The 27,770-nt window shown below is 41.7% G+C and overlaps 1 protein-coding gene across 1 annotated transcript in view; it reads right to left on the bottom strand.

The window, feature by feature from the left end:
- Positions 1–27,770, bottom strand: part of COL28A1 (collagen type XXVIII alpha 1 chain) — a 177,412-nt gene that overhangs the window by 7,417 nt on the left and 142,225 nt on the right. Inside the window, exons 28-33 of the mRNA XM_040471592.1 lie at positions 20,203–20,271; positions 19,576–19,656; positions 19,451–19,486; positions 13,342–13,378; positions 11,164–11,718; positions 8,817–8,974 (exon numbers count right to left, since the gene is read on the bottom strand). Coding sequence (XP_040327526.1) covers positions 8,817–8,974; positions 11,164–11,718; positions 13,342–13,378; positions 19,451–19,486; positions 19,576–19,656; positions 20,203–20,271 — 936 coding nt within the window. The remainder of the gene's footprint in view (positions 1–8,816; positions 8,975–11,163; positions 11,719–13,341; positions 13,379–19,450; positions 19,487–19,575; positions 19,657–20,202; positions 20,272–27,770) is intronic.

The following is a 27,770-nucleotide window of genomic DNA, read 5'->3' as shown; positions in this document are numbered from 1 at the left end:
ACACACACACACACACACACACACACACACACACACACACACACACACACGCTACCTCACCAGCCACTCCTCTCAGCCCACTTTGCTATACCTTTCATTTCTTCCCTTTCATTCTGCCTCAGGCTCTCAAAGTCTGCCCTCCTAAGGGGCCCAGGAAAAGTTGGTCCCCAGCACCAAAACCTTTCCCAATAACCTAGTCAGTGCTAATGCTCCCCTTCCAGTACATGCATAGTGCCTTCAAATGCTCCCCACCTTGGCCCTGATATCTAGGAGTTAACCTTTAATCCTACATTATTTCCTATCCTTTCCTGTTTCACATGTGTGACTATCACCTCCCTGATAAGAGGAATTAAATCATGCCACATTTTCTTTCTTTCCTTTTTTTCCTTCCTGTTTGTCTTCTTTTTAAAAATCTTTATTGCATAGAACAACAAACAGCAAATAGTAGTCACTGGATAAATTCAGAGTACATTGGAGGGAGAGAGAAGGAGAGAGGGGACTTTGGGTCACTTATTCCATTCCTTTAGGTTTTAATGTCATTGTTTTAAAATAAGAAAAGATTAGACCCTGACATCTCTCTCTCTAAAAGTGGTATTTAAGCATTCTCAAACTTTACTGGCAGAATGCACACCCGATTCAGGGTAGTCATTGCCTTTGGAGGGAGGGGGAGGAGGAGGAGGAGGAGGAGGAGGAGGAGGAGGAGGAGGAGGAGGATCAGACTGACCACAAACAAGCAAGGACTTTAACTTTATCTGAAGTAAGAGTGAGTGAACAAATGGAAACCTGAGTCATGTCCTGGTGGCGGGCACTCAACTGCTTGTTATATGCATTCTCTGATCTTTTATAAATCTTAAACCTAAAAACAAAAGCCTATCACCTCAGCAGCCTTCCTTGGAGGAGACCAGTGGTCTTAGCTCCGAGCAGGGACTCCCCACAGAAAACAACACAGAAGAGGAGCTAGGGGCACGTGAGGGGGCAACACCTAGAGTCCAGGGCTACTTTGTGATGCTGGACAAGCACATGTGACAGTGTCAGTCTCTTACAGCCTTAGAGCAGATCTTTAAGAGGAGAAAACAGATTTCATGCAACATCCTAGAAAGCGAACGTGAGAGCTAAAAGGAGAATTACTAGCCAGGGTGCCACACGATTCCAAAAGGTCATTTGGTTTGTGATTTCCAAACATTTGTCTTGTCATTCATTACCCCAAATCTTGCATATATTACAGACAGGCTCTTCAAATCTGAGCTCATGTCTTCTCTGGATGAATGTTAGTCATCATCTGCATTAGCCCATGTGTTTGGACTTTGCTTTTTCCAAAAGTGAGGATCCAAGTTTCTCCTGGTTGGTTGTGGGGACTCTGCTCCTGCCAGCTGGCTCCACAGCCAGCGCCTTCAAGGTGCCTGATTTCTTAGGCTTCTAACCTTAATTGACTCTTCCCAGGTGACCACACTTCTTTGCCAGATCTCTCAGCACATATCTAAACTGATGCTCTTTATTTGCAGTAAAGGCTGCTGAGGACTGTTAGGAACACCTTAAGTTTGGGCTGTGTGCCTCCCCTGATGGCCTGCAGCTTTCCTAGAGGGTGGACTGCAGGATTTTATTCTGTTTAAAACCTCCTCTACATGAGTATAATGCCCTCCATTCTGCTGTTGCCCAGTAAATGTTTCAGACTCTTCTTTCTAATCATATTTTTTTTTTTAAAGGAAGAAGAGTCTAGCAATAATCCTTTACTTTGCAAATGAGGGAACAGAAATCTTAAGTAATAGGTGATTCACGCAATGTCAGGCAGCTATCAGATTTTATTTCTAAGAGGTCATTCACTGTCAGATACACTATAAATTTTTAAAGTCTTTTTTTTTTTAATTTTTTTTTAACGTTTATTTTATTTTTGAGACAGAGAGAGACAGAGCATGAACGGGCGAGGGGCAGAGAGAGAGGGAGACACAGAATTGGAAACAGGCTCCAGGCTCTGAACCATCAGCCCAGAGCCCGACGTGGGGCTCGAACTCACGGACCGTGAGATCGTGACCTGAGCTGAAGTCGGACGCTTAACCGACTGAGCCACCCAGGCGCCCCTTTAAAGTCTTTTTAAAAAGACCACAACACACTAAATAGATGCATCCTGATCTCTGAAATAATAACATAGAAAAAAAAAAAAAAACCAACTACAGAACCAAGGAAATAAAGTATTTAGCTTCAACATTGACAATACAAGCCAAGTTTCCTAACTTCTAGGTCCAGAATATTTCTTCTAGATCAGTCTGCAGTGTTTTTTTTTTTACCCCTTCATAAGATAGAAGCATCTTAATAAGTCTATTATTAGCAACATATGGCACTTATACAGCAACTTCACTAAACAATACTAATATTGGTTGTTTCATAGGGTTTTATCAAGAATTTGAGTTTTTTGACCACCACAAATAATTAGGTCTGATTTCAGGAAATCAACTTAATTTTCCTGTTGGTGGAGAAGCTAAACTAACACTAGTCTCAGTCTCAAGTTGTTTCTGAAGGTTTGAAAAGTCCACATGTTTTAAGAGCATTGATTATGAATAGACTATTTCATTTAATGTGTATAATATGATCAAGCAACTTGCAGAATTTTGCTTGAATTCTGTTAGGAGGAATTCAATATCCTATTAGGAGGATCCTATAGGAGAAGATACAGATATACCCAAGTGTTTATATTATTTTTCCTAATGTACTGTCATGGGGGCTTTATACCAAGTTAAAATAGATGTCACTGTATTATAGACAGGTTTTTAAAGGAAATTCAGTCAAAATGGGATTACATATAGGAGAAATAATTGATGATGTTATTTTTGAGAGTAAAAAAATAAATGAAATGACACTATCAGCAAGTAATGAGTAAACTGGAGAGGATGTGGAAAAGAGAGATAGGACAAGGATTTTGAGACCATATTATTAACGTAGAAAAGAAATGATGAGACCTCAGTCTGAATGGATGAGGAGAAAAGAGTTGACAGCATGGATTGCGAGATGATAAGAACAGACCAAAGAAGACAGTATCAGCAAGTATGGAGATAAAGTAAGATTACAGCTACCAGTGCATCCAGGTTTCCCATCAGGTGCCTGGCTGGTTGGTGGGACTATATCCCTAAGGAAGGCAATCTGGAGGAGCAGCATTGTGAACGTATTCCATGTTGGCTGACTGTGGAACACGCAGAGTAAGATCTGCACAGATAACAAAAAATGTAAACCTGGGGCCCAGGTGAAAGATCTGGACTGGGGAAGCAGATTTTGAGAGTTGTTAACATAGGTGGCTTTGGAACTCAGAAAGAGAAGGCTAAGAACAGATGTTAGAAAAGTTAAGAGTTTAACATTTAAGGAATAAACAGAGAACCCCCCAAAACAATTGAGAAAGGATGTTCAGAAGGCTGGGGGGAGAACAAGGAGAAAGAAGACTCTCAAAATCAAAGAAAGGAGCGGCATAGTGTTTATGCAAATGAGAGAGTAAGTAAGAGGATGGCAGTAAGGATGTGGCAATTAGGAGATTGTTTCAGGGCCATATTGGAGGCAGTAGCCTGCCTTCAGAAATTTTTCCCAAGTGAACAGAACTAAGGAAGTGGAGACAGAGAGGAAGGGAAGGAGAGTAAAGGGATATGTGTGTGTTTGACAGAGAGGCAGAGACAGCAGAGACTGGCCTGTGGAATAATTTTATTATAAAAAGATAGAGATAGGATATTAGCAAGAGGAACATGAACTAAGAGAGGGTTAGAGAATGTTTTAGATGTGAGAGTCTAAAACCTATTTACTAGCTGTAGGGAGGGAGTCAGAAATATTGGCAAGAAAGGAAATATTGACACAACAGTGAAGCAAGGTCCTAGTCTTGGAAGACGCAGAAGGGAATGGGCCTCAGAGCACAGGTAGGAGACTAAAAGGTATCACATTAGAATTGAGGATAGAGCCTAGGGTCATATTTTAGGACAAAGGGACACATCCAATTCCAATATCAAGTCAAAACCTGCCAGAGCTCTAGTTCTTAAAGAAATTGCCAGTGGAGCCCATCTCAGGATGGAGTAAGAATGAATACACATTGCAGGGAAAGGGGGGTAAGAGATGGGAGAGCCAGCAGGAGTGAAAATGAGATGGACATGAGGGGAGTGATGAGGCAAGTGGGATGGGGACCAGGGACAGGGTCTCACTGAAAGGGTGGACAGTGAGAGGGTGGGACGGCCAGCCATCAGCCTGCTATGTTAGTTTGCCATTTACATCATTTACATCAATAGGTGTACATTTCCTCCATGGAAATGAGGGGCCTGCATCCTGGCGTTGGACTGCATCTCCTGATGAGAACAAAGGCGAGAAGACTCCCAACTTCCCACTTCCTCCTGGTACAGAGCTACCCAGAGGCACCCTTCCCAAACTAGCTTGACTCCCCCTTCACTGGCTTGCTGTGGAAGCACCCTGCATAGGAATCCCACAGCCTCCTTTCCACCAAGAGGAATATATCTCTGCTGCCAGTTATCCAAGTTATTGGCAATCAGGGAACAAATTTTCATGGTACAGAAAGAAGCTTTAAGGAAAGGGTACACAGGGCTTCTTTCGTTTCTACTCTTTCAACTGGAAAAAAAAAGCTAGAATATTGTTATAAGAAACCAGCTCCAGTGAGTAAACAACCTGTGTGTTGACATTAGTTTATTAATACATTTAGAATGACAAAAAGTGACTTCATGCAGGAAATTAATATGCTTATTTGCTTAATGAACCATTACTGGATATAATCAGTTGGTCTGACTAAATAATGTGTCCTTGATTTTATTGCCCCACTCACATTTTTATCTTGGAAATCTTAACCTAACTGAATATGCCCAGAAAGAATAAAGGAACATGAGTGTCAACATTATTAGTCCCGTGAAAGATAAGGATTTTTTTTAAAAACAGTGTAATTGATGCCTTTCATTGAAGAAAAATTTGAGATTTCTTTTTTAGCCTAACATTTGGCATAGCATTCATTTGGTCAACAAGTATTTATTGGGCATCTATTGTATGAAAGATGAAGCACAGTTTTGAGTCATAAGTGGGACACAACATTTATTTAGACACAGATCATGTTCTCAAGGAAGTTCAATCCATTAGGAGAGTTAAGGTATATGCATAAATAATTATTAACAATGTAAAATGTAATCAGCTCCAAAGAAAGAATCCATTATCCTGAGATCTCAGGAGAGGAACAGACTAGAATGGATGCCCATGTTTAGCTTCCCAAGACTGGCCTAAGAGAGCAACAGAGCAGGGGTTGCCGAAGTGTTATGAATTTAGTAGAACCTGGGAAATGCACCTGCTTTCTACATTTCCCAACCCACCTGTTCACAGATGTGTAGTGTGCCTCACATTCACTCCACAAAAAGATGCAATGCTTAAAATGTAAGTCCTTCTTGGAGGTGGAAACCCATTGACTTAGAGTTGACACAAATGTATAAATAACTAGACTTTTCTCTAAGAACAGATTTTGATAGAAAGAAGAGAAGAAGGAAGTCCAGAAGTAAATGCTGTAAGGGGTAATGAGGCAACAGAGAAAAGAAATACAGACACAGTAACAGAAATAAGACTTCTGGGATCATTTGTTTTACAGGATTGCCTAGGGGTAGGCTTGGGAACAATCTGAGAATCGAAAGGTTTGGGCAGATTCACATTACATGTTTGGATTCTTGTAATTATACATTTATTTATTTATTTTTGTAATTATGCTTTAAGATAAAGGTGGGTGTGCATGCATAGGTATATAAGTATGTGTTTGTATTTATGTGTGTGTACATTATATATGCACATGACAGAGCTATGAATATAAATGCAGATATGTTTGTTCAGTCTAAAATCTATTAGGAACATTTATTGTTTAAAACTTCAATCTTGCCTTGGTGCTTCTGCAAAGAGAGCCAGGGTGAGAAGGTCTAGAGATAAGGGCTAGAAGCTCAAGACCTTTGCAAGCTTCACTATCTTGCTCAGAGGCACCCTAGGAGAGCCTAGCTGAGCCTCAGTTTCCCTTTATGTGGTGCTTGGTGTTATAAATCCAAACCATTTTGGATGCACTTTTCTTATGCCCTCCCCTCCGCAACTACTAGACTGCTTCATCTGTCATAATCTGTTAACATCATTTGTTTCTCAGGTCCCTCTAACTTCCTGGGTAGTGATAGCAGAGGCAGAGGGGCTTGCTGTCCCTCATTCTGTGTTGTAAGTGCCTTGGAGGTCCCTCAGGCACCTCCACTTTACCTGGAGCAAACTTAGCTCATTATTTTCCTCAAAATACCCCACCATGGGGCACCTGGGTAAGTCAGTCGGTTAAGCGTCCACCTCTTAATTATTGGCTCAGGTCATGATCTCACAATTTGTGAGATTTGCCTCCTATAGCCTCCATCTCAGCAGATAGTGTTTCAGTTCACTCCAAATCCAAATTAGAAATCCAGCTGGTTAAGTTCCAATCCATCCAGTCACTAAATTCTACCCCAGAAATGACTTCTACTCTATGCCTGGTTTCATTCCAACCACCCTGCATTAGTTCAGGGCCTCATTACCTCTCTTGTGGACCATCACAGGATCTCACAGCTCCACTCCAATCTCCCGTCCTCCTCCTCCTTCTACTTCTCCTTTGTGCTGCAACAGGGTTATTCCCCATGCAAACCAAACATGACCATACGACCCTCACTTTAGAAACTCCTCTGCTTTCTCCTGGCTGCCTGGCCTACAGATGAAGTTCAAGCTCCTTCACCTGCCACATGACGTGTGTAACGTCCAGCTGTAACACTCACCATTCTTCCACACACGTCTTAGGCTCCAGTTAGACTGAACCTGTCCTAATGCCTTAAAATGCCATGCCTTTTGGAATCCCCCTTTGCCCACATGTTCCCTCTGCTGGAAATACCCTTCCCCCTACCCTTTTCTTGAGAAACTCCTACTTATCCTTAAAACTCAGCTCAATGCCACTTCCTCTGTAAATTCTTCCTTTACTCTGAAATTAACTGCAACATCTTTTGTGCCTCACCCACAGCTCTGCTAAATTTCTTAATATTTCTTGCATGTTCCATATTCCTGATAGGCCATGGACTTCTCTTGGGCAGAAACTGTGTCTTAAGAGCCACCACCTCATACAGTGGTAAATGATCAATACATACTATAGAATTCATTGATTACAAGGAGAGTTCAGGGTTTAAGTGCCACTTGCTGAATCAAACCTGAGTTTGCTCTCATATAGGAAATCTTCAGAAGATTGAGTAGGGAAGGGACAAAGTGGTAAGTCACACAAGCAGGCAAGGCCCCAGGAGCATTCTATGCTCAGGAAGAGATAAACTGTGTACTTTCTTGTCTGTAATTTACTTTTAAATGCTCAGTGAAGACCAGAATCGGCAAACCCCATGGGCCAAATCCAAGTTTTCATCTGTTTTTAGAAACAACTTTTATCTGAATGTAGCCACGTTGGTTCACTTAAGTATTGGCTATGGCTGCTTGTGCACTTCAAAGGCAGGGCTGAGTAATTGCAAAAGAGATCAAATGACATGCAGAACCAAAAATAAATAAGTAAATAATTTTACTATGTGGCCCTTTACAGAATTTGCTGACCCCTGATATAGACCATATGGTATAAATGTGTATGTGAATTTCAATCTGCAATCCAGGGGCACTCTATTGCTCTCACTGGAATTACTCATCTTGGAGTCAGTATTTAATCAAATAAAAATATATTAGAGACTTTTATACCCTTTTTTGAACAGAGTATAAAAATCCAGTGAGTCCTATAGTCTGTCCCCTTAGGAATGGCAACCTAGGCCATCTGAATGGTTCTGGGTCCAGCTAGTAATCTGGAGGTTTCTCAGAGCCTTAGTCCAACTAGATAGTTAATTGAATCCTAATGCTAGAATATTACTGCATTTGCTAATAATGAATATTTCATGTCCTTTCATTAAAGCACAGCACAGGGACTTCACTGAGCTCACAGAATAGGGGTATGACACCTGTGTGCCTCTTGCTAGGAGATGTCCATATGTGTGGTAGGGATCAGTCAGCCCTGCTTCAATTGTAACTTGGTGGGGAAGAGACCACAGCACTCCTTTACCAGTAATTATGGCAGGCTCTCTAATTTTCACCTAAAAGAACCTAACAGCTATTGCTCCTGACCTGATTGGCTGAGGTCAGTGCCCAGAAGCTTGCTATGGGGATTGTCATATTTGTCTCAGCACATTCAGGGGGCAGTTCTTTCTCGCACATGTGATTGAGGAACTCTGAAACAGAGCATCCACCTTGTACCATAGAGATGCTTAGCCTCCCACCCCATCCCCACTCTGAGCACAGGAGGTGGAAGCTAAATGAGCAAGAGCAGGGCTTGGATCATGGAAAATGGCAGGTTGAGCATGTGCACACGTAGAAGAAACTTGTGAGGATGCAGAGTGGGGAGCATATACACAGAAGGATGAGGGGGACTTGTAACCTGTACGAAAGGATCCACAGAGCAAGGCAACTGGGTGATTAAAATAGTGTAGTGTTAATCTGTCCTAGTAGTGTGCACGATTTCTTTGGTGGTAGCTGGGGTACACTACAAAAAGATTACTTGTAGCACTCAATAAATAATTACTTATAAAATATGGAAACATTTTTAAAAATCATATTCATGTTCACAAGCCCCAGAGCTGTTTCAGAACTAGATATATGAAGACAAAAGTACTACTATTTATAGTCAAGGACTTGAAAATACATATCCCTCCCTCAGTTGATTCTTGCCACTGCAGGGCAAGATGGTCTTTGATGTAAAGCAGAATACACAATTTTAAGCTAGGCACAAATTAGGCATGACAGTTACTCACGGACTCTGAAATTTCTTCCTGAGGCTCTGGAGTGGATCCACCAAGTTCTTCCTCTGATATCCCCAACCCAGGTTGAAGTAGTGGAGAACCCAAAACTTGAATGAGGTAGGAATCAAAATCCTCACACTTCTTTTTAAACACTTTTTGCTTCAGGGTGTCTTTTAAAAGAGAAGTATAAAAGGGGGGGAGAGTGGGAACAAAATATGTTTAAAGAGATCTTCCACACTTTGCTTAAAACAAAAAGACATTTTCACATCACTTGAAGTCAACTGCTCGGTGAACTAAGTTTTAAAGCATTTGGGCCTCACCTATAAGAGGCCATCTAAAATAATTCACTTTGGGGTGCCTGGGTGGCTCAGTCTGTTAAGTCCAACTCTTCGTATTGGCTCAGGTTATGATCTCATGATTCGTGGGTTTGAGCCTCACATGGAGCTCTGTGCTGGCAGTGTGGAGCCTGCTTAGGATTCTCTCCCTCTCTCTCTAAATTTTTTTTTCATGTTTATTTATTTTTGAGACAGGGAGAGACAGAGCACAAGTGGGGGAGAGGCAGAGAGAGAGGGAGACACAGAATCCCAAGCAGGCTCCAGGCTCTGAGCTGTCAGCACAGAACCCCATGCAGGGCTTGAACTTGCAAACCACGAGATCATGACCTGAGCTGAAGTCGAATGCTTAACCGACTGAGCCACCCAGGCGCCCCTCTCTCCCTCTCTCTTGCTACCCCTCCCCCATTTGCACTGTTTCTCTCAAAACAAATAAACTTTCAAAAATAATAAGATAAAATAATTCAATTTAATTTAATAACGTACAACAACCTAAAGTACGCAAAAGAATGACTTAAATCCTTGCTATCCAAAGCATCAGCTGAACTATTCTGTGGAAGGGGCAAGTTCTACCCATAAGAAGTATAATAGCCAGTCATCTCTGGTTTTAGGGATAGCAAAAGGCCAGCCAGTCCAAAAATATATCCCTCATTGGCTGGAATGAAGTCTAACTCCTTTGGTTAAGATGATAAAGTTCTTAATTATCAAAACATAATATGTCTGAAATGTGTCATATTTATGGACATTCGAACACATTAATAGCCCAGTGAGATTGACTATGTGAGATAAACCCACCAGTCACCCTGCAGTGTGTGTTAAGGAAATGAAACCCCAGGTTCGAAAGGCCTGGAGAAAGGGAGAAAGTGAAAGTAAGAAGGTTCTGAGTGAGGCATGCTATTCTTCTGGTGAGCTATGCTAGGACCCAGAGTAGGCCAGGAGCAGCATGAGGCAAAGAAAGTCTGTGTTAGGCCACGTCAGACCCCGCTCCAAGATGGGTGGGGAAGGAAAGAGGGAGCCAAACCTAAGACTGCAAACAGATTAAGCATATGTTTTACTTACTTCCTAAGCTGGAATGAGTTATCAGTTTCCAAAGAATTGGAATATTGCTTGTGAAACAGTACTGACCCTACTGCAATTGTAGATGAGTTAGTGTCTTAGAATGACTCACTGGAAAATATCAGTTCATGTGAAAGAGTAAAGTAATAGAGGGAAGCCCATCAGAGTAGCATGATGACTATTCACAATGTTGTACTTTGAGATAGACTCCTGGGGCACATGGGTGGCTCAGTTGGTTAAGCATCCAACTCTTGATATTGGTTCAGTTCATGATCTCATGGTTTTTGAGATTGAGCCCCACATCAGGCTCTGCACTGACAGCATGGAGCCTGCTAGGGATTCTCTCTCTCTCTCTCTCTCTCTCTCTCTCTCTCTCTCTGTCTCCCCCTCCCCATCTCTCAAATAAATAAACTTAAAAAAAAAAGATAAACTCCTGATATCCACCTGTTTATTCTTCATTATCTTCATATTTTGTTAAGAGCAGAGAATAGGAAATAGAACAGAGACTAGAATAGAATAATCCCAGTTATTGTATTTCTCATCTCTTTAGATTACCATAACTTTTTTTCATTCCCTGTGTATTTCTTAATTCACTTTGCTTCCATGATTATTTTCTGCCTTGCTATTGGCTTACTGCATCTCTTATGCAATTAGGTAACTTTTTGAACATTACCTTAGAATATCCCCAATCCTACTCTTTCTTTTTAACCATATCCTCAACCATGATAGCTCAGTTAACAAACTCCAAGGCCAACTCAGCACTTATTCCAAATGAATAAAGACAAGAGATTATACTCTCTAAACTGGATTGATGCTAAATGTGTTTTACCTTCCGGAGTTTATGTGTTCAATTAAATGTTGGTGTAAGCCTCATTAGCCTCCTACTGATTTCCATTTTTGGTCAGAATAATCCAGTGATGTGGTACTTGGAGCAATAACATCAACTCCTTTCACCTGATACTGAGTCTTACCTTGCAGGGTAATGAAGTCATCAAACTGATAAACGTGCTCACTATCTGGGTCAGTAGCAATCAGATTCATTTCTTTGTGGAACATTTCGAAGTTGGGGTCATTTTTCTTCACTACCCCAATCACAAATATTTCCACATTCATGTCACTGGCTTTCTTCACTACCTCTGTCAGATTCTTTTCATCTCGGATATCTGTCTGCCCATCAGTGATGACCAAGGCCACCTTCTTTACACCTGGTCTTGCAGCTTCAAACATGTGGTTGGCTTCATGGAGTGCTGTGGCCGTGTAGGTGCCTTCCCCCAGATACTGCATGTTGTCCACAGCCAGCTTGAAGTCATCCTTGTTGGAGAACTGTGTCAAGTGGGCCACCTTCTCCACCTTATGGCTATAGTTAATTATGCCGATGCGGGCCGTAGCTAGGTCCAGAGCAACCTGGTCAGACAGAGTCTTCACAAGATTTTTGATGATCTGGAAGTTCTCCAGCCCCACGCTTTCAGAGCTGTCGATCACAAACAGCAGTTCTAGAGGAGTCTCTCTGCATTTGGGCCCACAACCTAAAAGATGCATGTTGAGGTAGAAACATTGCATGAATGAAAATAAAAACTTACTGATTGGTATGAGAGAGGGGCAGGGATGAACCAGAGACCTGGATTATTACTTTCCTTCTCTGTGAGTGTTAACATAGCTAACAACTGTCCACCTCTGGTTTCTATATCTGACTTTAAATAAAAGTATACTGCAAAAACAACCCCAACCCCCCCCCCACCACCAAAACACCGTAGAAGATAAAATAACGTACAGCTATGTGCCAATTTCTCCGATTAAAAAAATACATTTTTAAAAGAGATGGCATCCCTGTGTATGCCTTCCTGATGACATTCTTCTCCCTCTTCCTAAGAGATCACCCTATCCTCAGTTTGCTCTTTATCCTTCCAGCATTTGTATTGAAACTGAATCTGAAAGCTACTATTTTAGTCTTCAATCATATCCTTCTGTGAGATTTGCTATTTGCTCATTAGCATCAGCAGTGGGTAAAGTGATGGATTGAAAATGTTTAATCATGGGGGAGGGATTAGGACCTGTAACTGTTCACAAGAATAGCTGTCCCCAGCTACTCAAGTTTATGTCTCGAGTCACTCACAGTGACCGCTAAGCTGGCTCAGTGAGGCCAACAGTGCATCCATACTATGAAACCTTTTAAGGAGAATGATCTCAGAATGCTGGTCAATAAACACCTTCTATTTAGGGTTTACCATTCAAAGCAATCGTTAGGGTCACCAGGAAATAAGAACTATCAGGGCTCCATTGGTTTATTCATATCCTCAGGTTGCCCAACAACCCTACCGCAAAAAATCATGAGGAAACTTGGTGTTATATTTACAGGGCTTCTAAAACTCAGAAGCCACATCTAAATTGGCCTGTCACCATACAGAGTCCCAAGTGGGTTCTTAAAGCCCAGAGGTCTTTTGGGGGACAAGCCAGTTCAGGGGTTCTCTGTAAGGAAAAACAAAGACATTTCTGCCTCTGTCTGTTTGAAACACACAAGTTTCTCTTATCTTCATTAGTCTATTAATCTCTTGCCTTTTGGCTAATCTCTTTTCTTCCTCTTTCTGCTAATTCTATTTTAAGTCAATCATATTTAGCCATAGAAGCATTTAGATGGAGCTCTGAAGCAAGATGACCTCCTGACTCTGTCGGCCTGCCTCTGAAATGAAATGCGCTCTAGAAATAGTGCTTAAAACTCCACTCAGAGAGACTTCTTGCTTCAGGAAAAACACAGACAATATAATCACCAGCCAGGCTGGATTCAAATACCAGTTAGGCCCCTGTGGTTATATTTCTTTTGTTGTTTTTTCCTTCCCAAGCTCAGGTAAATGTCACTGATTACAAATGAGCTCTGTGCTCACAAAAGGCCTGGCTGCCCACAGACTCCAGGGCCAGTATCTTCACTCTTCTGAACCACCCTGGGAAGATGATTTCTTTTTTTAAATCAGGATTCCTATAGCCTCTCTCACTGCTTCTTGCCATTTCTCATTGACTTTTCAAAAGAGCTTCAAACGTTCCCATGAGCTGTATCATCTACATCTCCGGGTGACCACATTTATCTTGACCAACACAGAACATAGTAGGGTTGGTACTTTAAAGTGATGATTCTCTTCTTGACAGTCAAATCTTACCACATATCTCAAAAATAATTTTGATAATTTCTTCTTTCTGGAGGACAAAAGGAAAATGTATTAATTATATGACCATAATATTTCTTCCTATAGTCCTAAAAGCTATGTCTTACTACAGTCAGCATTGGTCTGTTTCCTTTTATTCTTTCACCAAAGGAAATAAATAGCACAGGGGTTAAAAGTTGGCCACAATATATCACAACTGAAATGCGTTTGCATTGTGAAATGTCATAGCTCAGATTTTCGCAGTTCAGATTGTGGCTTAGCATTTATCAGCTGTGTGACCTTGGACATAGATGATCTAACAGTATCTGTGTCTCAGGGCCGTGATGGAGATCGAATGAGGCTATGCACACAGAACTCCTAGGATAGGGTCTAGCGCCATAAGGTACCGCTTACAAGGTGCGGGCAATGCGTGCAATCAGTTACACAATAACCCACATGTGCTGAGCAACCAAGACAAGTACTGGGGCCAAAAGAGAATTCATTCTACACTGTATTCCCTCTTTCTTTTCTCTACCGCTGTCCAGTTTTGCAAGTCTCCTTCCCAGCTTCCCAATACTTTGACTTTGGCACTTCCATGAAGTGTCGCCATGTTCCTGAATGCCCCTGGTCCTGCAGCCATCAGCCCCAGCAGAAGAGCCTGGGATGAGGTGGGTAGTAGAAATAAAGCTGCCAATGCTCTGCCCTGAGCAGCACGTTTACGAATAACTGGGATGATGCGACAGAAGGCAGAATTCTATATTTGCTGAAGACAGGAAGGTGACAGGAATGATTAACTTAATAGAAGCCCAGAAAATCTCAACAGGAAGGAGGCATGAACCTGATCTAAGAAGATAAAAATTTAACAGTTGCAAAAGTAAAGTTTTGAAGAAAAGAATCTATACTGACAGAATTGGGGTAAAGATGACATCGTTGGTGATGTGACTTAACAGAAACACGTATGGAAAATATTCAGGGCACTTTAATTGTATTTTTAATTTAAATTGAGTAAAAGCCAATAATTCCAGTGGCTATTTAAAAAGAACTCCCAGATACAATATTATAAAATTATATAAAATGAGGAAGTCATCAACATCACTGATATCTCTTTCGAGGGGGGTGGGGGATTGTCATATTTTAGCACATTTAGAGAGGCATTTAATAAATCTGAAACCAGGACATGTCTAGAAAAGGCAAATGTCTATATTTATATATTTATATTATGTATTTGGAAAGGGGAAATATATGTATTTATGTTCAATTTTTTACAAGTGGAGAAAATACTTGACACCAAGTTTATGATTATAGTTTTTCACTTAACATTATTGCATAATTAATTTCCCATATTATTAAGTATTCTGAAAAACTTGAGGGGCACCTGGGTGGCTCAGTTAGTTAAGCATCCGACTTCGGCTTAGGCCATGATCTCACAGTCTGCGGGTTTGAGCCCCGCGTCAGGCTCTGTGCTGACAGCTCAGAGCCTGAAGCCTGCTTCGGATTCTGTGTCTCCCTCTCTCTCTGCCCCTTCCCTGCTCCCACTCTGTCTGTCTCTCAAAAATGAATAAACATTTAAAAAAATTTAAAAAAATTTATTACTGAAGTCAGATGCACGACCATTTAAGGTTCTTGATTCATCCTGCCAAAGTGACATTCAGAAAAATTGTAACAAACACCACTAACAGCAGTCTATAAGAAAAACTTTTATTTTAGACACAAAATACTGGTTATTACTATTACATAATCTTTGCCATTTGATAGAACAAGAATTTGCAGTATTTTAAACTATACTTATGCAATTCTCAGGCTAAATTTTATTTCATAAGCATGTTTCCAAGTTGTATCCTCGTGTGCAAATTCTTTGTATGTTTTTTGTCCATTATTTTCTATTAAAATGTTTCTCTTTCACTGATTTATAAGAATAATATATATATCAAAGTTGCATTCTAATGCTTTTCATTGTGCTTTTATGTCATAACTGGGTCTAAAATGCTTTAAGTACTCACATATATCAATCTTTTCCTCCTATTCTTTGCTTTTACGTGACTAAAATTGTTTTATTTTTTTCTACTCAAATTGCCCAATGACTACTTTGGCTATTTTTGCCAATGATGAAGCCATCAAATTTATATCCATCAAAAGATTCATAGTACTTCTTATTAGAAGTAGACAAATAAGTACTTTTGTAAGTGCTATGCTATTGGGTTGGAGCCAAAGAACCACGTTGGTCTGCTGGGATTTCCAGGGGTGGGAGCATGAGGGTGGGGTTGTGGTCCAGGGAGGTAGATTGTGAGCAGGTTGGGGTAGGAAATGGTGGCAGGGTAGAGGGGTTGGGGGAGGAGGAGGTGGGGGAGGAACATTCCAGGCAGGGGGCAAAGTACACAAAGCACAGTGCATTACAGTACTTGAGTAAACTTGGGACTCAAGGTACATGGCAGAAAGGATGACAGGAAATGTGGAAGACAGATGAACTCTAGAAGGTCTGTGTGTCATGTTGAAGGGTGTGAATTTTATCCTGGGCAGCTAGAAGACACATGGTCCCTAGGCAGAGAAGAGATCTGATCACATTTTGCTTTAAAAAGGTGATCATGGCAGCCAGTGGAGGGGGTTGAGGTTCCTAAATAGTTCAGGGGAAAAAGTGACACCAGAAAGCAGCAGTGGCAGTGGATGGGTAGGAGGGGCTGGCCTGGAGAGACCTTTCAGAGGGAAAATGAAGGGGTTGGTGAGTAATTGGAAGAAAGGGTGAGGAAAAGGAGTCTCAAAGGAAACAAATGGTGATGGCACACTCTCAGAGGTAGGGAAGAATGGACTAGGCAGGCTGGGAGCTAATGAAGATCACCGGGGCTCAGCTTGGGCCTGGCTGGGTCTGATGCATCGAGGGGACATGTGGCTGGAGATGTCCAGTAGGCAGTGAGATGTAAGGTCTGGTTCTCAAGAGAGCAGTTCAAACTGGAGGCGGATTTAAGAAAAGCCAGTGTACAGCTGACTGTTGATGGCAGATGAGATTTCATGGAGCAGAGCCTTTCAGTCTTTTTTAAACTAGTGTATCCCCATACCCCCATTTGTTGAACATATTCTTTTCCATGTTTATAATCTAAAGACAATATTTTTTCACCCTCCATTCAACTTTACTATGATATTACATTAGCTTTTTCAAACTACAACCCCCCCATCCCCCGCCTTCCTTTCATGGCTATCCCTTCCTGAGAGTTTAAAGACCAGGAGAGAGAAGACTGAGGGCAGACACTGAGAAACGCGAACATGTAAGGGACAGGTAGAGAAATAGTCTTTCTGAAGCAATTTTTGGCATGAAGTATTAAAACATCGAACCCTGCCATTGGTATTTGCCTCTTAAAAGAGTAGTTTGCTAATCTGGATGAATTTACAACTGACAGCTGTTTGGGGATATATTTGGTCAAGGAGAGAGCGTGGGTGGGAAGAAGAAAGAGGCCTTCTAAGAGCAGCATTTGTGGGGGAGCAGACTAGATTTGGTACCAGACAAGCCATCTTTGGCTACAAGGGTTCTGCTACTTGTTAGCAAGGTGACTTCAGGCATATGGCTCAAACTTTCTATCTGACTTAGCATGTCTTTCACTGAAGTATAGATAACAGTACCTCACGGGGCTATCGTATGGATTAACATGGAGTCTTGGGCAAGAGAGGGTTGTGGCCTACAGTCTGTCCCCTTCTCATTGCACCCTCTCCCCACCAGTTCTGCACTGCACGGGACCTGGGCCAGTATTCATGTAGTGAACACAGTCCTCAATTCTGAGCTCTGTCCAAATTCCCTGAAAACACTTTCCCCTTGCCCACCTTTTGGGTGGACCCATGCATACAGGTCAGTGCTGTCAGCTTTCCAAATGGGCCATTTAGGCAGGCAATTCTGGGATCCTGTGTGTCCAGAGTGTAATATTGGGGGGGGGGGGGCATGAGCTCAGGGTCGTCACTCTTGTTGGCCCTGAGGACTCCTCACCCAGGAAAGGGTACAGCTGAAGAAGTACTAAAGGTCCAGAGTGGGCCCTCTAAGGAGCCCCCAGGCATCTTACCCAGTAAGGGTGGTACTGATGTGAAGGAGCCTACACAGTACCAGTCACATACTAGATTCGCACTTAATGAAAATTCTCTCTTCCTTCATTCATCCTTCCCTGCTAGGCCCTTTTCTAGAATCTAGAAAGCCAAATCAGCAGAATGACACCCCCATTTCTAAGATAGAGATCTTAGAATCTCTATCCAAAGTGGTGCAGCCACTTTGGAGAACAGTATGGAGGTTCCTCAAAAAACTAATTTTAGAACTACCCGATGACCCAGCAATTGCACTACTAGGCACTTAAACATGGGATACAGGTGTGCTGTTTCGAAGGGACACATGCACCGCCATGTTTACAGCAGCACTATCAACAACAGCCGAAGTATGGAAAGAGCCCAAATGTCCATCGATGGATGAATGGATAAAGAAGATGTGGCATATATATACAATGGAGTAATACTCGGCAATCAAAAAGAATGAAATCTCCAGTTCCATCCATTTGCAGCTATGTGGATGGAACTGGAGGGTATTATGCTAAGTGAAATTAGTCAGAGAAAGACAAGTATCCTATGACTTCACTCTATGAGGACTTTAAGAGACAAAACAGATGAACATAAGGGAAGGGAAACAAAAATAATATAAAAACAGGGAGGGGGACAAAACAGAAGAGACTCATAAATATGGAGAACAAACTGAGGGTTACGGGAGGGGTTGTGGGAGGGGGGGATGGGCTAAATGGGTAAGGGGCACTAAGGAATGTACTCCTGAAATCATTGTTTCACTATATGCTAACTAATTTGGATGCAAATTTAAAAAAATTAAAAATAAAATTAAAAAAAATTTCTGCTCAGGAGATAAAAGCCTAACTTGGCCCCAAGCATCACCATACATCATTTCGTCTGCTCAGGATCCACATATCTACCCCTATCATAGCATTTATCAAACTGCAGGTGAACATCGTTTGCTTGTCTTTCTTTCTAATGGGCTGTGAGCTCCTTGAGTTCAGAGACAGAATCTTTTATTCTCGACAATTCCCCTGGCACCTACGTCAGAGCCTGACTCAGAATACATGCCCAATAAATGTCGGTGAAATGAGAGAACAAATGAATGGATGAAGGAAGTCAGGCCCTCTCCCCATGTTGGGATAGGAGGGAGGGTATAAACCAATGGGGAATGTTCCTCTGGGGATTTGACATACATTCTCCCTGCTACTCTGGGGGAGGCATTGATGTGCACACAGCTGTTTCATGCCCATAGGCATCTGGGGGTGTCTGACTTGTGGTGAGGAAGAGCAAAGAGGAAAAGGCAAACAGGCCATAAAGAAAGTATGTGTTCTGTTTGTCATATGCCCAGCTCTCGTGTCTTACCATCACCACCTAAACTCCCAAACCCCTACACCTGGATTCACTTAGCACAGCAAATAGGGTCACTGTCCTCAGACCATGACCCACTGAACAATCAAAAAGAGGAAAAAAAAAAAAAAAAAAAAGAGAAGGTTCTTGCTGCTTCTCCACTCTAGGAGATGTAGTGCCTTCCAATGAGAAAGGAAGAAAAAGACTTTGCCACAGAATTTCTAAAACTTTCCCACCCCGTGGGACGTTAATGAGTCAGCTTTTTATTTGCAATGATGCGGGGAGAATAAGGAAAAGTTTGTCGTTGCCTCACAAGTTCTCTGGAATAAGTGAATCCGTACCTTAAAGTAGTCCCCATTTTGTGATGGCTGTTCTCAGAGTACTTCCTAAAGGAGCCAGTCAAGGAAACAGAACTCCCATTCCGGAACGTGAAGGATCACATAGATTAAAAGTTACCTGGTCGGGTGGCTTCTTTGAAACAGCTCACCTCCTTGTTACCATGTCTAGCAGGGGTCAGAGGGAAGTAGCAGCATATCCCCAGGAGGCTGGGTAAGGGTTGCCTGGTGTTATTTCTCCCTCACGCTCAGATCAGTTACCTCATGCCCAGTCAACACTGGGCTTGTAGCAGTGATATCATTTAAAAAGCAACTGGAGCTCTGCATCCAAAGAATTCATGCTTCTGAAGCTAAAACATGAATGTAATAATTTTGCAAATGTAAACCCTCAATTACCCTCTAGGATGGATACTCACAGTAAGTCCTGTGTCTCCCTTTGGTCCTTGTAACCCCTACTTAGTGGAAGAAGAGTAACAGTCAGTGTAGGTTGGAACAAGCTAATGTATAAAATTACACTAAGACTTTAAAAATCATTTCTTGCCTGTTTCCCTGGAGATCCGGGCTCCCCAATTTCACCTTTATCACCTTTCTTTCCCATAGCGCCCCGTTCTCCATGCTCTCCCTTTGTAATATAGTGAAAAAATAAGTATAGAACGTAAATATTAAAGCCAAACTCTAAAATTTGGTTCGTTTGCAAGTGGCATCTCTTAAAGACCTGTGGGGCTTGTTGATACAAATATACTATCGGAAAAAAATGGCAAGCATTATATTTAGATCCCATCCCCACCCCCCAGGTACCATAAGCTAATTCATGATGAGCCGGGGGTCTCAAGGTGAGGAGATCTTGAGTTACTATCAGATCGGCTGGCTACCTTCGGGAAGTTCAACTATTGTAACATTCTAACCAGGGTTATCCAGTGTTTTCTATGTGGTATGTTGTAAGGATTTGTTCCTTTATCAGCTGGCTTTTAAGGATGAAAAAATGAGATTTTATGAAGTAAGCATGTTTATAGTTAGGAAAGGAAATGCATAAGGAACTGCTTTCAAATGGATTGTTTCCTCTGAGAGCTGTCAGAATAAATGACCAGTAGAAGTGTTCTTCTAAAGTTTATGTTAAGCTATTGAGATCCTAAACCTAAGCATTTCTCTAAGGCCCTGAAATGCTTACCTTCTGGCCAGGGAGGCCATGGCCTGTCATGCCTTTTGGCCCTGGAAAACCTTGAGGTCCTTGCTCCCCCTACACACAATATAAAGAAGGGATCATCCCATTAATTTCCCAAGATAACTCAGAAAATTCCTTGGGTCATATATACACTTGCAGTTTCAGAACAGCCTTATAACATTATCTAAATTGCAGGGGAGGGGTGCCTGGGTGGCTCAGTCAGTTAAGTGTCTGGCTCTTGATTTTGGCTCAAGTCGTGATCTCCTTAGTGAGTTTGAGCCCAGTGCATTGGGCTCTGCACTGACAGTGCAGAGCCTGCTTGGGATTCTCTGTCTTCTTTGCTCTGCTCTCTGTCCCTTCCTCTACCCTCTCAAAAATAAATAAATAAACATTAAAAAAAAAAAAAACAAATTTGGAGGGGACTATGTATGTCAGATGGGCTCGATTCTTTGCTAGGAAAAATTTAACTTCTGAATCTGGGGTAGAAGTCAAGGAGCTGATTTATAGCATTTGCCTATTTCTGTGTTGTAATTACTCCCACCGTGGCCAATTTCAAACTGTGAACATTATATCAATCAGTTCACACATAACAAGCAGCTGTTATTTCAGTTGTGATATTAATGGTGATTTTTATAAACTTCTCTACATTTTTCTATATTTTTTGATAGGCTAAAAGCATTTATTATCTTAATAATGGAGGAAATGAGGATATAACAGCATCTCTACCCAATGAATGTCAAACAGCTGTTTATATAATTACCATATACTGTTAGTTCCAGCCCTGATAATTTTTTACCATGAATCTATTTATCTAAATTTAGTACCTCCTTAATTCAGAAAATAAAAATGTATTCATTTCAAGGACTTTAACTGCCCCCTCCTGTACCTTAACATTATCTCCTGTCCCCTGCCCCTTGCTCCCTAAAGCACACAAAGGGCTTTCATGATGTCGAGCATGAAACAGAATAACCCCTGTTCAGTATACAGTCATAGTTCTGATGCTACTTAACTCTGAATCATTATTAGCAATGAGTCTGTGGCAAAGCTTTGTGGATTCTCCTGGTCAGGAGCTCCGGGGATTTCACTTGCTTACCTTGAATATCTTTCTCAAAGGTATACTCACCACGCCTACTAGAACTGCTGAGATTCTTAATGAAAACCTCAGACTATGAAATGAGAATCAAGGATAGGGGTAGGAGTAAAATATGCATTTTGCCATGGCCTTCTAGGACTTGAGAGCCACTGCTCCAGAAGGCCAGATAGCTTGCTTGGAGACCATTGTAACTTTGAGTATTGGCATTCCTCAGCCCCCCTTCCTAGCTCATTGGCTTTCAAGCTTTTTAAAATCAACAGAACCCTTTCTTTCAAAAAGTATTAATAATGAAATATTTCAGACATAAAATTTATACTGAAGAAGGCAAACACTCACCTATATACCACCATATTAAAAGATGAAATGGTGCAGATACCACTGATATACCCTGATGTACCCAATCCCATGCTCTTAACAAGAGGGGAAATCTTTTCTGAAACTGACATGCATCACTCATATCCATGTTTTTATGCTTTAACTACATATATATATTCTAAGACAATGGATAATATTTAACATTTTAAACTTCAAATAAGTGACATATTTATGCATTCAATTGTATTCTAAAACTTTTTAAAGCTTGGGTATTTATTTTGAGAGAGAGTGTGTGTGCTTGGGGAAGGAGCAGAGAGACAGAATCCCAAGTAGGCTCCACACTGTCAGTGCAGAGCCCGACATGGGGCTCACATACACAAACCATGAGATCATGACCTGAGCCAGAACCAAGAATGGGATGCTTAACCAGCCACTCAGGCACCCCACATCCAGTTTTTCTTAAAAAAATTTTTTTAACGTTTATTTATTTTTTGAGAGAGAGAGAGACACACACACAGTGTGAGCGGGGGAGGGGCAGAGAGAGTGGGAGTCACAGAATCCGAAGCAGGCTCCAGGCTCTGAGCTGTCAGCACAGAGCCCGATGTGGGGCTTGAACTCATGAACCACTAGGTCATGACTTGAGCTGAAGTTGGATGCTCAACTGAGCCACCCAGGAGCCCCTCCAATTTTTATTTTAAATATCAGCATTATCTGTTGGAAATTTGTCTGTGTACCTATACATAGTTCTAGTTTGTTAATTTTCTCTGCTGTACAGTACGCCATTAAATAACTCGACTATAATTTATTCATTATCCTAGTGATGGATATGGTTGTTTCCAATATTTCCCAGTTACAAATAACACTTCAATAAATACGCTCTTATATATCTTTGCATACTTGTACATATCCCTAAAAGGGAACCTTTTCATTAAAACAAATCTTATATAGAAGGTACAAAATAAGATGAATATAATTGGAGACTCCTTTTGAAATGCGCAACTTTTGTTGGACCCAAGACTTGGCTAAACTTCTAGGTCCTTCTCATCTCTGCCATGTATTTCTAAATGCAAGGCAGGTATGGGGTTACAGTTTTGCCTCCTCAATTCATCTCCAGAGGACTTAGACCAAGTTCCTTACAAAGGTCAGATTGCAGAGAACTCATTTGCTGAATGTCTTTTTCATCTTGGTAACTGTTGAGCCAAGCACACACAGTGCTATGGTAGAGTGGGCCCACAGTAAAGGCTTGTGCAGTATTGTGCGTGGATGTCTCAGGCCTGAGGACACCCACCCCAGAAGAAGGAGTGGTGCCTCTGTTCGTTCTGTTGGTTGCTTCAGTGGTGATAGGAGACAGGCAGAGATCGCTGGTCTTCTATACTCCGTTCACATTCAAGAGAGAATAGTCTTTTCTCACCCAGGAAATATGGTGGTATTGAGAGCCCCAGAACCTTGGATAGGGATTGGTGCCACTTAAATACTCCTGAGACAGGAAATCCGCATTCAGATTCCAAGCTGGATATTCAAGCAGGAGAAAGGAGAGGAGAAAAATCTGTTCTGTTTCCGAAGATTGCACAGCTAACACAGGTATGAAGAGGAATAGACAGGAATATGTGGAACACAGACCAACCTCATTACACTTGCTGAAAAACGTGCTCTAAGAGTGGATGTGCAGCCTCATCTTGAATATGAAGGGTAGAAGGGTCTGTCTACATACAGACTGGGTGGCCAGCTCACAGAGTCATAGGCAGGGTGGTGGGAAGATGCCTGCCTGAGATTCTGCCATTCTCTGTTCTAATTAAAAAGAAAATAAGAACCAAAAGTTATATGAAGTGTATCATAAGACAGGTGTGTCGGTAAGGGATACTTTGGCATAGATTAGTTTTCTCATATTTTTTTGTGGGCGTGAAGGAAGACATCTTTATTCGACCAGGTAACTGGTTGAAAGGTAGCTTGACCCCATTCATGCTCTGTCTCTCTCTGTCCCAAAAATAAATAAAAATGTTGAAAAAAAAATTAAAAAAAAAAAAAAAAAAGAAAGGTAGCTTGAGGGTGTCAGGAAGATGCTTGAGACCGCTGCGACCTGAGTTGGGGGGGAGGGGGTGGTCAGGAGGTTTCCTAGCCAGGTGGAAGGGGATTGAAGGTTCATGAGAGAACACTAGAAGATCTACAGTCGGCTTTGTCCCAGCCTTGAAGGACAGAAGAGTGCGGAAAACACAGCAGCTAGGACTGGGATATGATAGCAAATTATCACTGGGAATTGCAGTAGATGAAGTGGGTCCAGAAAGAACTTGACACCTTTCTGACAATTATTCAGAATAATTATGTCTTTTACAACCTTTTGGATCCTATGACAGCTAATATAGATGTCCAATAGATGTTTATGACTAACTAGCTTCCTTTAAGAAATTACACAATTTCCTAGCAAACTTAAAAGCTACTGTGGCTTCACTGCCAAGCCCTGAGGGAAAAACCTCAAAGTAGCCTCTAATCACGTCAGGATCAGTTCCATGGTCAGGAATTTATTTTGCATTACTTCACATTATAGATATTTTATATGTAATTGTTAACACTGTAGCTATTCCAGGCAGCTGGGTTTCCCTATAAAGAGGTCCTTTTTTTCCCCCCTTTTAATTATCAGTTTACCTTCAAAATACTTGAAATCTTCCTATAACTTTCAGACTGTACTATCTGGCTAGCAGCAAGAAGCCCTCTTAATTTGGCAGAGGTGAATGCTCTCCAATCATCTGTGTTTTTCCTTACAAGTCTCAGGAAAATGATACACAATTATATCAGCCTGGATCAGATGCAACTACAGGAAAGAACCTGTCTATCTGAAGGTGTCATTAAATCCAAATTTCAAACCCAGTTTCTCAACCACCGTATCTCAGCCTTAGATTTTCATTGTTCAGATATTTAAGGTGCAGTAAGAAAAAAAAATCAAACTCACGGATGATCAAAAACTATAAAATGAACTTCTGGCTTCCTTTTAGGGAAATTTCTAGAAACTAGAAAAGGCTGCTTTCATTTTTAAATCCACAGTAAAAAAAAATGCTAACTAATCTATGAAAGCACAACTTTTTCTCAGAGCATCATAGACCTGTGGTTGCAGCACAACCACCTAGCTCAAAATCTAAGGAAACAAAGGATCCTCTAAGGAGAGACTGGACACAGGTAGTTACTTAGCTGCTGGAGACACCAGATGTCATACAAGCTGGTAAGAACTTGGTGAAAATTCTTAACCAATGGCTGAATGTGGGCTAGTGTAAGAAGACAGGACCTCTGGGAGCTCCAGACGCAGGGGAATTTATACCCACTGTCTCATGAGCTCTTCGGGGACCTCACCAGTGCTCATGAGAGAGACTGGGGACAGGGCGAGTCCCAAAGCTTCCCTCGTGGTGCAGGCCCAGGGAAAGGAAGCAGGTAACCCCTGTGAAAAGCACAAAGCCTCTTGTGGGACAAAAGTCTTAAGCTTCTGGGGGAAGTACAGCAAACGCTGTCACCTTTAGGGCATAGATGATCCATGGGAGCTGGAGGAAGGAAATAGAATAAAACTTGCAGGAATGGGTCCCAGATCTTTGGAGATGTCCTAACTACTTGGAAAGGGTCAGGAAACCCTCCTCATTAGAAGCCTCTTATGCATTTGCTGGAACTTGTAAAACTGTACACTTAAAAGGTAAGTAATAAGATTATAAATACTCTTTTACTAAACAATAAGAAGAGTCTTTTAAAAAGTAAAAAGAATTAATAGAACACTTGGCAAAATGAATAGGGTCTATAGAGGAAATAGTGTAGCAATGATAATTTTTTGATGTTTATAATTTTACTGTGTTATGTAGGGGAATGTAGTAAATATTGATAAATTTTGAAGGTAGGGAGTACAAGCTCAGTCAAGCAGGCCTTTGAATGAAAAGCAGCTTGAAGTAAGAAAGCAGTATTAGATTAAGATGTTGACTTAGTGGGCAAATGGCAGAGTTAGCAAGACATGGTAACCTGCCTGAATAGTCATCTAAGTATTTGGCCTCAAATCCAGGAACCATTCTGTATTGAAAGGGATTATTTTCTTAGGCTTTAAGGAAATGGCTAGTTCACTTTAGATGGAAAATAGTATTTCCCTGGTGGCCTACAGAGTACATATAATTGTACATGTAGACAGAAGGAGCTTATCTAGGGGCGCCTGGGTGGTTCAGTCGGTTAAACATCTGACTTTGGCTCAGGTCATGAGCTAACAGTTCATGGGTTTGAGCCCCACGTCAGGCTCTGTGCTGACAACTCAGAGCCTGGAGCCTGCTTCGGATTCTGTGTCCCTCTCTCGCCCTGCCCCTCTCCCAGTCGTGCTCTGTCTCTCTCAAGAATAAATAGACGTTAAAAATAAAAAAAAAGAAGAAGAAGGAGCTTATCCAGGGACCCTCTAGAACAACCTAATGGTCTGGCATTTTGGCACCTCTCTCCTTCCACCTAAATTCCAAGCATAACATTCTTCTGTTACAACTAGCAACTGCCAATGATTTGTGTGTCTACATGCGAAGGACTGAGCCAGGTAATCAGAGAGCTAGACATATTCTTATTTAATCGCTGTAATAACCTGGGGACAAGTATATAAGTGCTAAAACTGAGGCTTTGCAATTCTTTTCCATCACCTTGGATTGTATTTGATTTCACAGCAATGTTTTCTTTGAACAGTAAATCTCTCCAAAGGTGGTTCTCCCAAAGGCTCTGTTTTTCTTCGCTCAGTTCTGTCTCGGCACAGACTAGAAGCTAAGCAGTTTCTCCATCTCCAGCCTGAAAATCAAGAGCCTCCAGCTTCTTCAAATCCTTATCTTTGTGGAATTGAACTCCTTTAACTTAGTATCCCATCTTGATATGTTAACATTCCCTAACACGGGCTAAGACAGCCTAATGCTTGTCCCGCAAAGCAGCCCACTTGGTTGGGAATACAATCAGTGGTTACATTATTTGTGATCAGGCGAGCCTTCTGCTGGAGCATAGCCTAGGCTCACCTGGTACCTGGCCAGAATATCGTCCTAATGGGCCTAAATGGAACAACATGGCTTCATTATACTTGATTTTCATTCAAATGGTGATTGAGTCCCATTGTGTCCCATGAGAGGCAGAGAAATGGTTTACTTTTTATAGATTCAGGGACTGATTGTGAATCTGTTCCTAAAAATGGTTTAAACCTGCACCATCTGTTCCTCCCCTCCTCTCCATGGCCCGCAATTCAGGGTCTTTTTTTTTTTTTTTTTTTTTTCAACGTTTATTTATTTTTGGGACAGAGAGAGACAGAGCATGAACTGTGGGGGGGAGGGCAGAGAGAGAGGGGGACACAGAATCGGAAACAGGCTCCAGGCTCTGAGTCATCAGCCCAGAGCCTGACGCGGGGCTCGAACTCACGGACCGCGAGATCGTGACCTGGCTGAAGTCGGACGCTTAACCGACTGCGCCACCCAGGTGCCCCCAGGGTCTTTTTTTAATAATCTAAGAAGTGTCAGCCATGTACAGCAAGGGTTTTCAAAACAGCTCCAGTGGAAACTTCCATGAGTTGGACCAAAATGTTGCTGACGTTAATATTGATGGCTATATTCATTTCCTATTGTTGCTGTAATGAATCACCACAAATTTGGTGGCTGAAAACAACATAAATTTGTTCCCTTACTGTTCTGGAAATCAGAAGCACAAAGTCAGTTTCACTGGAATGAAGTCAAGGTATCGGCAGGATTGGTTTCCCCTGGAGGCTCTGAGGAGAGCATCTGTTTCCTTGACCAAAAAGTTCTAGTGGTCACCTGTATTCTTTGGCTTGTGGTCCCTTCCTTCATCTTCCTCCACTCCATCCCTGTGTCCACCGTCACATCACCTCTTCTGTAGTCTCTTCTGCTTCTGCCCCCCTCTTATAAGGACACTCATGATCAGACTGAGGGCCCACCCAGACAATCCAGGATCACGTCCCCACCTCAAAATGCTCAACTTAATCATGTGTGCAAAGTTTCTTCTGCCATAGAAGGTAATATTCACAGACCCTCAGGATTAGGACATGAACGTCTTTAGGGGCCATTATCTAGCCTACCCCATTGGCTTTTTCCCTATTCATGCAAATACGTGTATATGCAATTTAGTTTATACTCTAGGGGTGCTAAGGTAACATTTGAAATACCATAATCAGTGGGCCATACTT

Source organism: Herpailurus yagouaroundi, unplaced genomic scaffold (assembly GCF_014898765.1).
Source record: "Herpailurus yagouaroundi ecotype Mexico unplaced genomic scaffold, PumYag 100, whole genome shotgun sequence".
NCBI lineage: Eukaryota > Metazoa > Chordata > Mammalia > Carnivora > Felidae > Herpailurus > Herpailurus yagouaroundi.
This window is presented reverse-complemented; position numbering and strand designations above follow the sequence as displayed.